At 49.2% G+C, this 13,083-nt stretch overlaps 1 protein-coding gene across 1 annotated transcript in view; it reads right to left on the bottom strand.

Annotated features, from left to right (window-relative positions):
- Positions 1–848: 848 nt before the first annotated feature.
- The window catches only part of LOC142560482 (uncharacterized), a 99,155-nt gene continuing 86,920 nt past the window's right edge, over positions 849–13,083 (bottom strand). The window contains exon 11 of the mRNA XM_075672636.1: positions 849–1,152. Coding sequence (XP_075528751.1) covers positions 937–1,152 — 216 coding nt within the window. The 3' untranslated portion in view covers positions 849–936. The remainder of the gene's footprint in view (positions 1,153–13,083) is intronic.

The following is a 13,083-nucleotide window of genomic DNA, read 5'->3' as shown; positions in this document are numbered from 1 at the left end:
AGATGGTGCAGCGAGCTGATCGCCCGGTCGAAGGAAAAATAACTGGGCCAACTTATGGGGCTTCCTCATAACGGATCACCCTCGAGCTATAACGGTACGAGCAATGAGAGCACAAAGACGTTTCCGAAAAAAAAAAAATTATATCTCGCGCTTTTGTGTTGGCTCGCTATTCAGTATCCAGACGAGACCTGCCGGACGACCGCAGTCCCTTTTTATGACTCCACTTCACCGCACTGTATGCTTAAATCAGCTGGTATAAAAGTAGGAACATCATCGGCAAGCTCGGAAGAACGTGGTAACAAAATATCTTGTATTCATCTGCCCATTGTGCATTCCGCGCGCTCGCTGTCCGCGTCCACGAGAACTAAACAAAAAAAATAAAAAACAGAATTTTGGACCGCCTACTGGGGACGGTTTCTCGGACGGTCCCTTTCGGTAAATATTATCGTTTTCATGTGACGTAGTGGTCAACCAGCCAATCACCTCACCTGGTTTTACTCAACCATCCTATAAGCGCGCACTGAAAGTGATATCGTAGAAAGTAACCGTCCGGTGACACGTCCCACGATGTCCCACATGATGCGAAAAGCAAGTAGACTTTCTGTTGAGGACAACTCTAACAGACAAACAAAATCTGTACAACTTATCGGAAGCTATCAGACTAGGCAGAGCCAGCAGGCTATTGTACGAGCGGACCCAAGTTCGATCCCAAGCCAGACCTGCCAATTAAGGACACGTCTTTTACAACACGTGTCTCCGGCGAGGACTGTCGACGAAGAACGTTAGGCTGTCAGTACTGCAACCTGCTGCAATCCAGACGGTTGTCGCTGAGGGAAAAACGGCGTGCGTTGTGAACATAGAAGCACAAGGCCGTTTCTTTATTAACCAGACCGCGCCGCCGCATGCTTGCTGCCCGTGCCTTCCTCGTTCCAAATTTTAAAACCTCCTCCATCCCGGGAACCGCCACGCTCCCTCCATTCTGGGACGTCCGACAGACGGGTCCCCTCGGTTCGCGTGCATCGGTCGCGGCGTCGGAGCGTAGAGGCGCTGCTGGTACAGGCGGGGCACACGCTCGACGTGGTCAGCGCTGGGGCTGAAGCACCGCCGCGCCGGCCGCCATTCCGCCGGCGTCATCTCGGTGATGAACTCCTCCTGCACGAACCAAAGGACAAATGCACGCAACAGTTCAGCCCCAGCAAGGATTGCACGGGCAGGCGATCTATGCGTCAGCAGGCCGTCTGTGCCATCATCAACTACAGAGCTTGAATTCGTGGCATGACGGAACGTGGCGTTTTTTTGTCGAGCTTTTATGTCCTTCGTTCCCTTGGCAGAATCAGTTGCGCATATATGCTCCTTCTTCCGCAGTAAACGCTGTGTTGAAAGCGCTTGTCCTGTCTAGTCTTTGGCGATCGTCCGTTGCGCGCTATGCTTCCGGTTTAACTATGTATTACCGACCAGGCCAAGCCTACACTCTTCTGAGAGCAAATTAAGGCTTTCAATAATCAAAAGCAGCAGCTTCTTTTTCTTGGGGGTGGGGGGGGAGGAGCTAATTACCCCGGTTTCCGTGACTGGCGGACGGCGCTATAACACCGCAGAGAGAGAGAGAGAGAGAGAGAGAGAGAGAGAGAGAGAGAGAGAGAGAGAGGACATGGAAAAGGCAGGAAGGTTAAACAGAAGGGAAAATCCGGTTTAGCTAATAAAAGCGAGTAGGAGGAGAGTAGAGAGCGCGAAGTGAAGCGCATGCGCATAGAAGAAAGGGAAGGCACGTGACTGCTCGGCGCAGGCGACGATGCCACGCACGTAGGAGGAGGCACCCCAAGAAGTAAGGATAACGTGAGAAACACCGACGGGCAAAACAGAAAGCAATCACAGAGTTTCACAATAGCATTCCGACGGTTACTGCCGGAGCGCAAAAGTTTGCACGCCTAATCAGCGCCTTCGGGACCCCTTGAGCTAATTAGATAGCTATCGCTTGTGTTGCCATGTGCGAGGCAGTGTCCTAATAAACTGCTCGAAGCTACAAGCTTACTGCTGCTTTTTCCTCAAGGCATTTACCATGTTTACTTGACGGCGACAGCTCAGCGACCATGGCGTTCTGCCGCTGAGCCCGACGTGGTCGTGGGTTTGTTTCCCAACCACGGCGGGTGCGTTCCAATGGCAGCGGATAGCGGAAACGCCCTAGTACCGTCATTCCGGTGTAAGCTAAAGAATCCAAGGTGGCCAAATTTAACCCAGGCTCCCTCACAAAGGCTTCCTTGATAGCCCAATATGCAGCTTAGGATGTCAAACCTCCTCTTTCATTTAGCCAGTTTAGCTTATCTCCCAAAACGAGTACGAGAATATTATAAACGAAATTTCTTTTGTTAAAGTTAACAGGCTCTTTAAGAAGATATTTTAGTGGAATATACAAGGTAGCAGTTTTTAGGTATTGCAGGACTTAAAAAAGAATCAGATGTGGCAGATATAGCATAATTATAGTCCTTGCGCTGGATTATTCAAAGAGGCGGACGTTAATAGAACGAGAAATAGAAACACATATAAAACTAATCAACAAGAATTCACATCTTAAATAATTTAGTGGACGCATTTCAATTTATGAATTGTAGCCTTGGAATTTATTTCCAGCATGACGCAAGTTTCGAGATGTTAACTTCCAAAGTGTGGGATGAAAAAACAAGGGTGATCCAGTTAATTTTGTGGTTCAACGCATAAAAAAGCGTCTTGTTAAGAAGTAAGTGGGAAAACAGCGCATTTCTTACGGCGAGTTTAATGGCGCATATTTCGAAACCGATGGTCATTAAGAGTTACGGACCGGATTTCAAGGGAAAGGAAGCGTAGCAGGGGGCGGCAGAAAGTTAGGTGGGCGGAGGAGATTAAGAAGTTTGCAGGGACAACATGGCCACAATTAGTACATCACCGGAGTTGTTGGAAAAGTATGGGAGAGGCCTTTGCCCTGCAGTGGGCGTAGAAAGGATGATGATGATGATGATGATGATGATGATGATGATGATTTCGAAACTGGTGTCATCCGGGAAATTCGTTCCAATTGTATACGCCTTGCAAGCTCACTGGCTGGAGTTCGTAAATTGCATTGTGTGTCGTAAATTAAATAAGAATTAGTACATTTTTGTTAATTAGTTGACTATGTTTCCTTTTCTCGTGTGAGTAGTGTGTGCCTCTTAGCATAAGTCTAGTCTTTCAGCTGAATTATTCAATCTTCCCTGGCGATTTAAAAAGAAATATATATCTGTAAGATTTGGAAATGATCGCCCAGTATAATTGCCCTTTATTATGACTAGTTCAAAACAAGTCCGTCCGTTCGTATCTTTCTGAGGCCATTTGAGCAAAACAATAACAAGGTGAAAGCAGGAGAGCATATGTCGCTTTGAAAAACTCAACTCCAGTTGTCGAAACGTTGGCTCCTGCTTCTACCTTGTTACCGTTTTGCTCATCGTCTTGCATTTTCATCTCCCGCATTCGCCGTTTTTCTTTTTTCTGAGGTCATTTGCATATTATATTGCCCGTGCCTTCCATCATTTTCAATATCAACACGGAAGCGATTACGCAAAATAACTATTCATGATATGAAGTCTGTTGCATGGAAAACTGTATGAAAATGGCTTGATTACGCCGTTTCCCCAATCTTCCGAGAAAAATTGACACTATAGTTGGAGCTAGAACATTGCATCGTCGAAGACGTCAAAAAAAAAGAAAAGAAAAGAAACCCCGTGAAGCGTGTTTCGTGTACCACGAGGTAACACAAAAATACACGATGCGGCGTCAACACGCCAACCCGCACCTTGCATACAGATACATTGCACCTGTACCTTTGCATTTAGGCATTAAGACGAAGAGAAAAGTTGTCTCTACTATATCAAACATGCGGTGGCGTTTACTCTGACCACGTCCATAAAGACGTTCTTTTCAGCCTATATAACAGCGGTATTAAAGAACAAGAAGAAGACAGGTTTTTTTTTTTTTTTTTTTTTTTTTTTAAGTTTCACAGCGTACCAGTGAATAAAGAAACGACTTCAAAAGTTGTGCGCTGGCCTGTCTTCGGGTCTCAGGGACATATGCGATTGCTTCGACTGCACTATCGGCCTGTTCAACGGGGCTTGACCGGTCAATGAAAACAGCGATTACCGAGCAGCAAAGCGGTAAAACAAGCTATGCGCGTGGCCAAAGGCGAAAGATAACGCAAGCATGACCCCGCGGAGACACTTCTAAAATTGCCTTAATAGCAGTTGACGCTGTTTTCACGGGACCAGGCGTACCGAGACCGCCAGCATTTATTTATACCGACTGTACGACCTTTCCTGCCAGCTCAGAGGCAGCTTTCATGGCTCCAGAGAAAAAAAAAGAACGACAAAAAGCTTAAAGGGACACTAAAGGTTAATATTAAGTCAACGTGGACTGTTGAAATACAATCCCGGAAGCCTCGAAACGCTTGTTTCGTGCGAAGAAGAGACTTATTTTAAGAGAAAATGCGTTCTGAAGCGTCCGCGTACCTCTAGCGCAGTTCAAATCACCCGCCCTCCGATCGAGGAGTATTGACGTCATGGTCTCATAGTGACGTTGCGCCGTCGGTGAGTAAAATGCCTCCCGCAGACGGCGCTACGGCTTTTCTGCACAAAACGCAAACGCGCGGCCAGAAACAGAGTCAAGACAGAGCCGACAGTAGCGCGAAAGCGGAACTGTGGTGGCTAGCGGAAGGGTAAGAGCACGACGATAAGCTGGTTCTTTATTTTATGACGCCAACTTCGACGCTCGTTGCAATGGATGACCCTGACAACGACACATTAGCTCGCGACGCTGGGCTCGAGTTCAGCGATTTAAGCACTGATGAACGTGACCTGCTGTTGAGGGCTCGCGCTGCCGGCGTCGTTGCGTACTACTACGACGACGGCCTGCTTTGAAAGGCACTTCACGCGACTTCAATAAGTCGGCGTTGAACTCGTAATCCTCTGGAGGAAAGTGCAACGAGCATACTACGTGATTTCTCGGCTCTTTGTCAGCGCGCTGTGGCAGAGGTACGGCACTTAACCACTTCGAACGGAGAGATTCAGTCGTTGGCACACAGTGATAAGTAACATTGGATTCGCCGCTGCAACTGCCCTTGGCCAAGTTCCGCGGACCGTTCGCGCATCCCAGGACACCACATGGACGTGACATTCTCGCTGCTTGTTCCAAATGCAAGTTTCGCGAGCCAGCAGGACCACCGCAGCACGGCGCGATAAAGAAACAACTGAAACTCCAAAGCGCGCGCGGCGCAAAGTCGAGCGCGCAGAGTCGAGCGAAAACAAAACCTTTCGATCATCCATACTATTCAAGGGTAACGTCAAAATGTAATTTTTTCTTAGAAATGAATAGAGGTAGACAAGTAGCATTTTATTCCGTATTATAATCTAATGAAATTATCTTTTTAATACGAGTACTTGAGTACTAGTGACATAAATTATGATGAGGAGTGCTTTCGTCATCGGGCTAGTACCGGAATGTCGCTGGGGGGTCTCAAATCGTGTCATGCATTTACCTCAATTTCTCGGTTACTAAAGCTCTGTTTGCGATTATATTGACGCCTTACACGTTCTAGAGCATTGCTTTATCACTTTAACTTGACTTTCGGGTAACCTTCAGTGTCCCTTTAAGGTCTCTCACATATATAACGACATCTACGGCGGCAGAACTTGCAGCCCTCCGTGCCGCTGCTGCTGCTGATAATGATAACGACGATGACGCCTCCGGAACATCCCTTTATACGAGAGACCAACGGGCAATGCCGGACTGGGCCATAAATTAAATGGCAAAAAAAAAAACAGCTAGAGTCTCTTCTAATGCGTCTCTGCCGGCACCTGTGTCGCAGTCTTTCTGAACTATCTCACAGGGTTGTGTTTGGCGACGGCAAATCGGCTCTTCACAGCCTTCAACCCGTTCTACGTCCTTCAACATACGAGCACATGGAGTCCGAGATAAGGCAAATGAGCAATCATGCGCTGGAAAAAGGACACGGCATCTTTTTCCGGTGGCTTCCCGATCATTGTGGCATCGTCGACAACGGCTTCGCTGATAAGGCCGCCCGGTCAGCTCACGAATACCCGGAGACGACCAAGAAGCTTCCAATTCCTTTGGCGTGGATAGCCGCAACAAGGGAGCTTCGCCTGTTTGCCTACAAAGAGGCACACGTTTTCTTGGAGTTATTAGAATGTCTCTAATTGCCTCCCGCGTAACCTGGACCTTTCGTTAGGCATACAAATGACAACGGGTCTCTCCCGCTGCCAAGCGATATCGTCGCACCGCTCATGGCTGGGAGAGATAATTGCGCACGCTTTTCCTGCCGTACTAGAATGGCACATATGCCGACGTTGGACTACTCTGGTTGCGATCTAATTAAGCATCATGCGTAGTGCACCTGTCCTCGGTGCGATGTCCAACGCCATATCTCTCCAGACAACTTTAAGCAAGCTGGAGTGGGACAGTAACCACATTCGTCACCACCGCAAGAGGCCATTCACGGGCTAGTGTAGTTCTTTAAGCGCACCGACCTGAGTGACCGTTTATAGTCATCTTCTGTATCTTCCCGAGTGCTAATTTTTTCCCTCTTTTCTTTCACTGTACATCAGCATTTCCATTATAGCCATCGTTGGGTAGCAAACCGGACGCTCGTCGGGTTGACCTCCACGCCTTTTCTATCCTTGCCTCTCTCTCTCTCTGCTTGCTCCACCCCATCGCAACAAGCCAGCAAGTGATACAAGATCCAAAACACAAGCCCGCTAAACCATTGCATTCGCACCCCAAGTCATGAAGTAACAATAGTGGATTCTCGACGCTCTCAAGTTCCGCCATACTCTCGAATTCGTCATCTTGCTCAGCTCTGATTGGCTCGCAGGGCTGCTACAACCTCTATGATTGGCTCAAAATATCAACACGGCGGAATCTGAACGTGTCTGGAATAGAAACCGAGAACGCCGCATACTCGAATAGGGAAGGCGTCACGTGAACAGCCTACTACACATTGCGTTCGAGCTTTCGTCACGCCGCTACTCCGCACTGAAAACGTCGGACCTACTGAGCAAAGTTGCGGCTCCGGTCACGACGGCCTCTTGATGGCTACTCATATAGCATGTCCGCCATGAAGCAAAGGAAAGAAAATATTAGGAGGGAGCGCGCCTAGCATTCACGAGTCAACTACCTATGAAGCCGCTCTGCTCTCCTTTCTCCTTTCCCGCTGGCTGTTCAGCGAGCTGCACACTGGAAATTCTACGTATTCGCAGAATAAAAAAAAAAAGAAGAAAAATTACGGCAGAACGCATCTCACAATGACTGTCGACAGTAGCACAATTAGTATTCAAGTAGTGTAATGACAAAGCACATCGCGGAATCCCGCTTATTTCAGATCTGTAGTCGTCAGAGACTTCAGTTGCTCCGGCTATATGCGACATAACCGGTATCGGCCCACTTTGCTATGACGCTCGCCTGCCAAGGTTGCCCATGAGGATGACGACATGACGACGACACAATGAACACGACGAAGTGACGGCGATAGAATGATTAACAAAGAATGACGTCGATGGAGCGACACAGGCCGTACGACGACGACATCACGACTATGAAATGAAGATCCTGAAATGATGACAGTATAACGACAAACGGACAATGGCAATCGGATCACGACGCTGGAATGACGGCGATGGCACGACCACGACTGCATGACAACGACGTTATGACAACCGATGCACGACAGTGACTGTCTGACAACGACGCAATGAAGACGATGACATGCCAGGGCACCATGATCACGATTAAATGACGGCATCATAACTACGAGTGAATGATAAACAAAAAGTGGCATTCGTGGAACGACGACGGCGGCATAATGACAGTGGGATGGCGTTTCTGAAGTCACGACGATACTATAAGGACCAGAGCATGACGACGACTGTGTGACGACGATGACTTAACGACCCCAGCATGACGACACGTGTATGACGAATGACGATTATGGAACGACCACTACGGCATAAGAACGACGGTGCGGCAACGAACGCATGACGACTGTATGACGGCGACACAATGATGACATTGGCATGAGAACGGCACGGCGATGCTGGAATAACCTTCGTTAAGACGACAGCGCGTCGATATCGGTATCAGGAAGACTGCGTGACGACCTATGGCATGATGACAACAGCGTGACGAAAGTCGGATGACGAAGTTATAATAACGAAGATGGAACGACCGCGATGACATCACGACGACGCATGGAAACGAATGCATGACAACAGTACGACGACGACTCGATGATGACGTTGGCACGACAACGGTATGAAGACAGGGGGATGATGATGAGCGCACGGCGACGACTATGGGTGGACGAAGGCGTTATGACTATGGGGGGACGACGAAGGCATGACGACAGTAGGATGGCGATAATAGAGGGACGACGACGGAACGACTACGGTGGCATCGCGACGATAGTATGACAACGAACACGTGACGACTGTATGACGACGACAGCGTGACTACGAAGACGTGACGAGAGTCGGATGAGCCACGCCGGCGGCAGAGCTCGGTGCAGCGAGTCACGTGATGCGTTGCCAATGCCACGGCGCAGCTGCAGTCAAATGAAGGTCAAATTGCTGGTGACGGCGAAGCTTGCCTCGACGCGGTTAGTAAAGCTTTCGCTTTAGAACTGCCCAAGAAGGCAAAGAATACTAATCGCATTAAACAACCGCAAAGTGGAACCCGCATGATCGCAGGCGACAAGAGCGCGCTGAGGCTTGGCGTGCGGCGCACTCCTTGCTTATCATGGTACACGATCATGTGTTTCTGGTAGAAGTCGCGGCATACCCCTGGATTATCTTCTTTCTTCTTTTGAATGGGCCTTAAGATTGTCACCTGACGCTCCCTTCTATTCTTTAATGCATTCGCATTAGAAGTGTCAACGGAGAATATATATATATATATATATATATATATATATATATATATATATATGTGTGTGTGTGTGTGTGTGTGTGTGTGTGTGTGTGTGTGTGTGTGTGTGTGTGTGTAGCCGGTCACGTGGTCGAGGTAGAGAGGGCAAGGGAGAGTTTCGAAACACACACACACACACACACATATATATATATATATATATATATATGTGTGTGTGTGTGTTCAGTAGTGCATCTGGCAATGGTCAGCTTCAGACCACCAACAATTGCAGTTCACTTCTCAAAGAGGCAGGGCATGTGCACTTGACACGTGCTGTCAAGTGCGCTCCTGAACGCTTCGCAATGTGGTGAACGCGATTTCAAACAGGGATCCGGGACCTCAAAGTGGTGCGACGTAAAGACTAACGCATTTCACTTTTACCACTAAATCGCCACTGATATTGTTTTTTCATTACTTCATGACATGTGCGTGTAGCAATGCTGCATCGCCCTCTTGGACTAATCACGCTTGCGCCCTTTCATTCTCTCGCATTCGCCGTTCAATGTTGAACGCTTACCACGCGCTCGTCACGTATTCCGCTCGGCGGAGCGACTGCGCGTCGCGTTGCTGCGTCGCACTTTCGGTATACGGTCGCGCGGTGGCGCCGTCACGTCCTGCCTTATCAGCCACACGTTTAGCGCGCGCGCGCAGTTTATTGACGCGGTGAGTCAACACCGCGCTTCGAACGTAGGGCGCGGCCGCAGCGCGGAAGCCCGAAAGATGAGTCAACGGGGAGCGCTTCCTACACGTGAAAGCAGGCGAAGTCTGATCATCAGTCCCTATGCAGGCTCATGCACTTCGCTGTTGTGGGGAGTTACGCTCTGTCAGGAAGGATGTGGGCGCCCAAGAAGAGGAACCTTGATTGCGCCGGTGGAAAACAAACTGCGCCACTCGCTGAAACGTTGATACGATGGTTCCGCGACAGCTTCCACGTTAAGGGCAGTGGAGAACAAGTAAAGCGCATAAGGGCCACGTCACCCAGGATAGCTTGGATGCGCATGTGCTGTTGAAAAAGAAATGAGGGTGTGCACGGAGTGTGCAAAACACTCCGTGTGAAGCTGTGCGTCAGGCTTTCTGCTCGCCTCGGCTCCTCCTCGACAGGCTATCCTCACCCCGGGAGTAGATTACCACCGCCAAGCTCCAAGTGTACCTGGAGGCCTACATCAAGCATGCCCTTGTGGAAGCCTGTTGTGGGAGCCTGTACTGAAGGCCCCTTACACGCAACACCTCTTTTTCACAAAATTTCCTTCTTCCTAAATAAAATGGGGTCTGTCCTCGTTTTTTTTTTTCTTTAGCTCCGTATTTAGGCTTCAAAACAATACTCGCGCGTCCACATTGTAACCCCTCCCCCCCCCCCCCCCCCGCTCAAGCCGCCGTCTTTGTGCTGCACCTATCTTCCACCGTGTGCTGCACTTAGGTAGCACAAGCATGGTTCATCGCTTCTACAGCGGCAGCTACTGAAGATACGTACGTGTGCTCGTGCACAAACACACAGAACGCGTACGCGAACGTATTCCCATCTATAGGCCTCTAAACCTGTGCTAGGCGGCGCTCTAGGGACAATGCATGCGGGGCGGCGGTGCTCACAGGAGCAAATGAAAAGGTCGCCAGGCAGCGTGGTTTCGTAGGCGTGCTGTGTGCTGTGTACGGTCTGCCGAGATTCGTGTCTCCTGTGCACTAGTCCGCACAATCCCGCCGCTCAGTGCCACAACAGCCTCGATAGCATGCAGGGCCAACACCCGCCCGTGAAATTTTACATATTTCCGGGGCAGGCGGTGCTGAGAGACAGAGAGAGAGAGAGAGAGAGAGAGAGAGAGAGAGAAAGCGTGCGCCATGTACAGAGTCAAGTCAGATGGCAGAGTCAAGTAAGTCGCGCTTATTCGCTTACGCATGACAATGTAACGGATTTGCATGCGAAATTTTATCCGTGTCGAGTCGAGGGGGCTCTCGAATGTAAGCGGGGCCCATTATGAAAGGGGACACTATAGATCTCGTAGATGTGTGCCACCGCCGAACGTCAGCAGTAGCGGCGCCTTCGCGCAGCTAGAGCGAGTGGATGCGATATCACAGCAAGTTAAAAACAAAAGCGAATGAGGAGGCACAGGATTCGTCGAAGAATGATAAAAAAAAAAAGAAACGAGCGCGAGGAAACTCGCGTGCAACCCGCCTCATGGGTACAAAGAGAGACGATTTTACCAGCGCCGCACGACACAACGACTGTGACGTCCCTGAGGTGTCAGCCTCTATGATTCCACGGGTAAGCTGTTCTCGACTGGGTGACCTTTGCATCAGAATGCAATCTATTGCCCTTACCAAAAACGAAATCAAGTATTTGGCTGTGATGCGATAGGAGTTCATGACATGTGCGACATGATGCAAACGTTTTAATTACTTTTTGCTCATGTCTAACGTAAATAGTTCTGGCGGTTTCGCAAATAAAGCTTAGTTGAAGTCGGCCCCTATGTTGCGTCCTTTCTTTGGTCCTCGTCTATTCGCGCTGTGCAGACATGTTGATATTGAATCACCAAATCACCAACTCGTCCAAGCTTCCCCTTTATCATGTGCTGAAGCAAACTTTATCATCTCATCATCAGCCGCTTATCTTATGTGCTCTGCAGGACGAAGGCCTCTCTCTGCGATCTCCAATTAACCCTGTCCCTGCGCCAACTGATTCAAACTAGCGCCTGCCAATTTTCTAATTTTATCTCTGCAACTTGCTACCACAAAAATGTCACCGCTCAAGTCCACGCCATGGTAAATAAAGTATACCTGGCAGCGAAGCTTCCATAGAAGGCCATGCGTTCAGAACGTGGCGGTTCATGGGTGTTTAGCGCCATCTGTGTGACCAGGGAACACTTCCGGCGGAAGAAAAAAACAATGTGATGTCATATCCGCTAAAAACAGAAGTGACGCCATATTGACCTCAGAGGTGCGAAATTAGTTGTGGTGGCCTGCCATTACAGCTGTATGTTCAAACGCCCCACCATTCGATTTGATGCGCGCTTCGAGCTTTCAGCGCGGAAAGCGACGTAGCAGAAAGTCAGCCGCGCGCGTGTAGATATCGCACCCCTGCACAGAACATACTTTGTTTGAAGGCCGAAGAAAGCTCTGGATGTAGAGTGCTGGTCCCGTCGTCAGATGCCAAACCCGTCGACCAGCGCAGCCGTACGAAATCAGCTAAACAATTATGTCGTGGTTGTGACTCACCACTTTTGACTGAACAAGCCAAGAAACAATGCAACTACCCGCACAACCAAATTCAGACAAACGTCGACGAGCAAAACAACACAACGTGTGAGAGGGGCGCATTGTAACAGGTGAATTTTACGAGCGCGCCTTTCTGCACACTTCAAGAGCTACATTGCAAGTGATAGCGGCGTCTATATAAAGTTGATTAGGCATTTTACTTTCGTTTAATGAATTAAACTGTGTCTCGTTCTAATTAAAAACATTTACTTTTTCGCAATATTTGTTCTCTCCTCACATGGTCGCGCTTCAACCGCTGCTCCCGTAACCACCCTCAGTGATACCGGTGACAACTTGTTCTGAACCGCTATTTCGCCCGAAGCTTCGCGAGCACACTTGAATCGACCTTGCACACGCTGTCAGGCAAACACGAGAAAGCACAATGCGCGTCGCACGCGCAAATCCGCCGACGCTCAATGCGTCATTCAAAACGCGTCGACGTAGAGCGGCAGCTAACACTGCCCGCGACCGCCATGCTCACTATAGGCTTTCAAAATGCGACGCTTCTCTTTGCGAATCTCTCTGGGTTTTCGCGAACGTGTGTGCTGCGGGGTGGCTGTTCTCTCGCCGAATAGTCCAATCGATCGCAACGGAGGCCTCGCGCGTGACGTCACCGCCGCTGAGTTCCTTGCACCACCACCAGATGGCGCTAGCCTCAGCGCATCCGCAGCGGCAGTGAGGTGGGGAAAAAGAAAATAGCCAGAAAAAAAAACGCCAGGGCGTCCCGCGATTTATTGCACGTGTGTTTTGTTTTCAAGACACTGCAATAACCTTTCGGCAGTGCCTGAATAAAGCCTTCCGTGTCACTTTGTGGAGATATCCAATGAACACAAACTGGCATTTCGACTCGCTATGCACTCGCAC

Source organism: Dermacentor variabilis, chromosome 10, assembly GCF_050947875.1.
Source record: "Dermacentor variabilis isolate Ectoservices chromosome 10, ASM5094787v1, whole genome shotgun sequence".
NCBI lineage: Eukaryota > Metazoa > Arthropoda > Arachnida > Ixodida > Ixodidae > Dermacentor > Dermacentor variabilis.
Note: the sequence above shows the minus strand (reverse complement) of the source record. Positions and strands in the feature narration are given on the sequence as shown.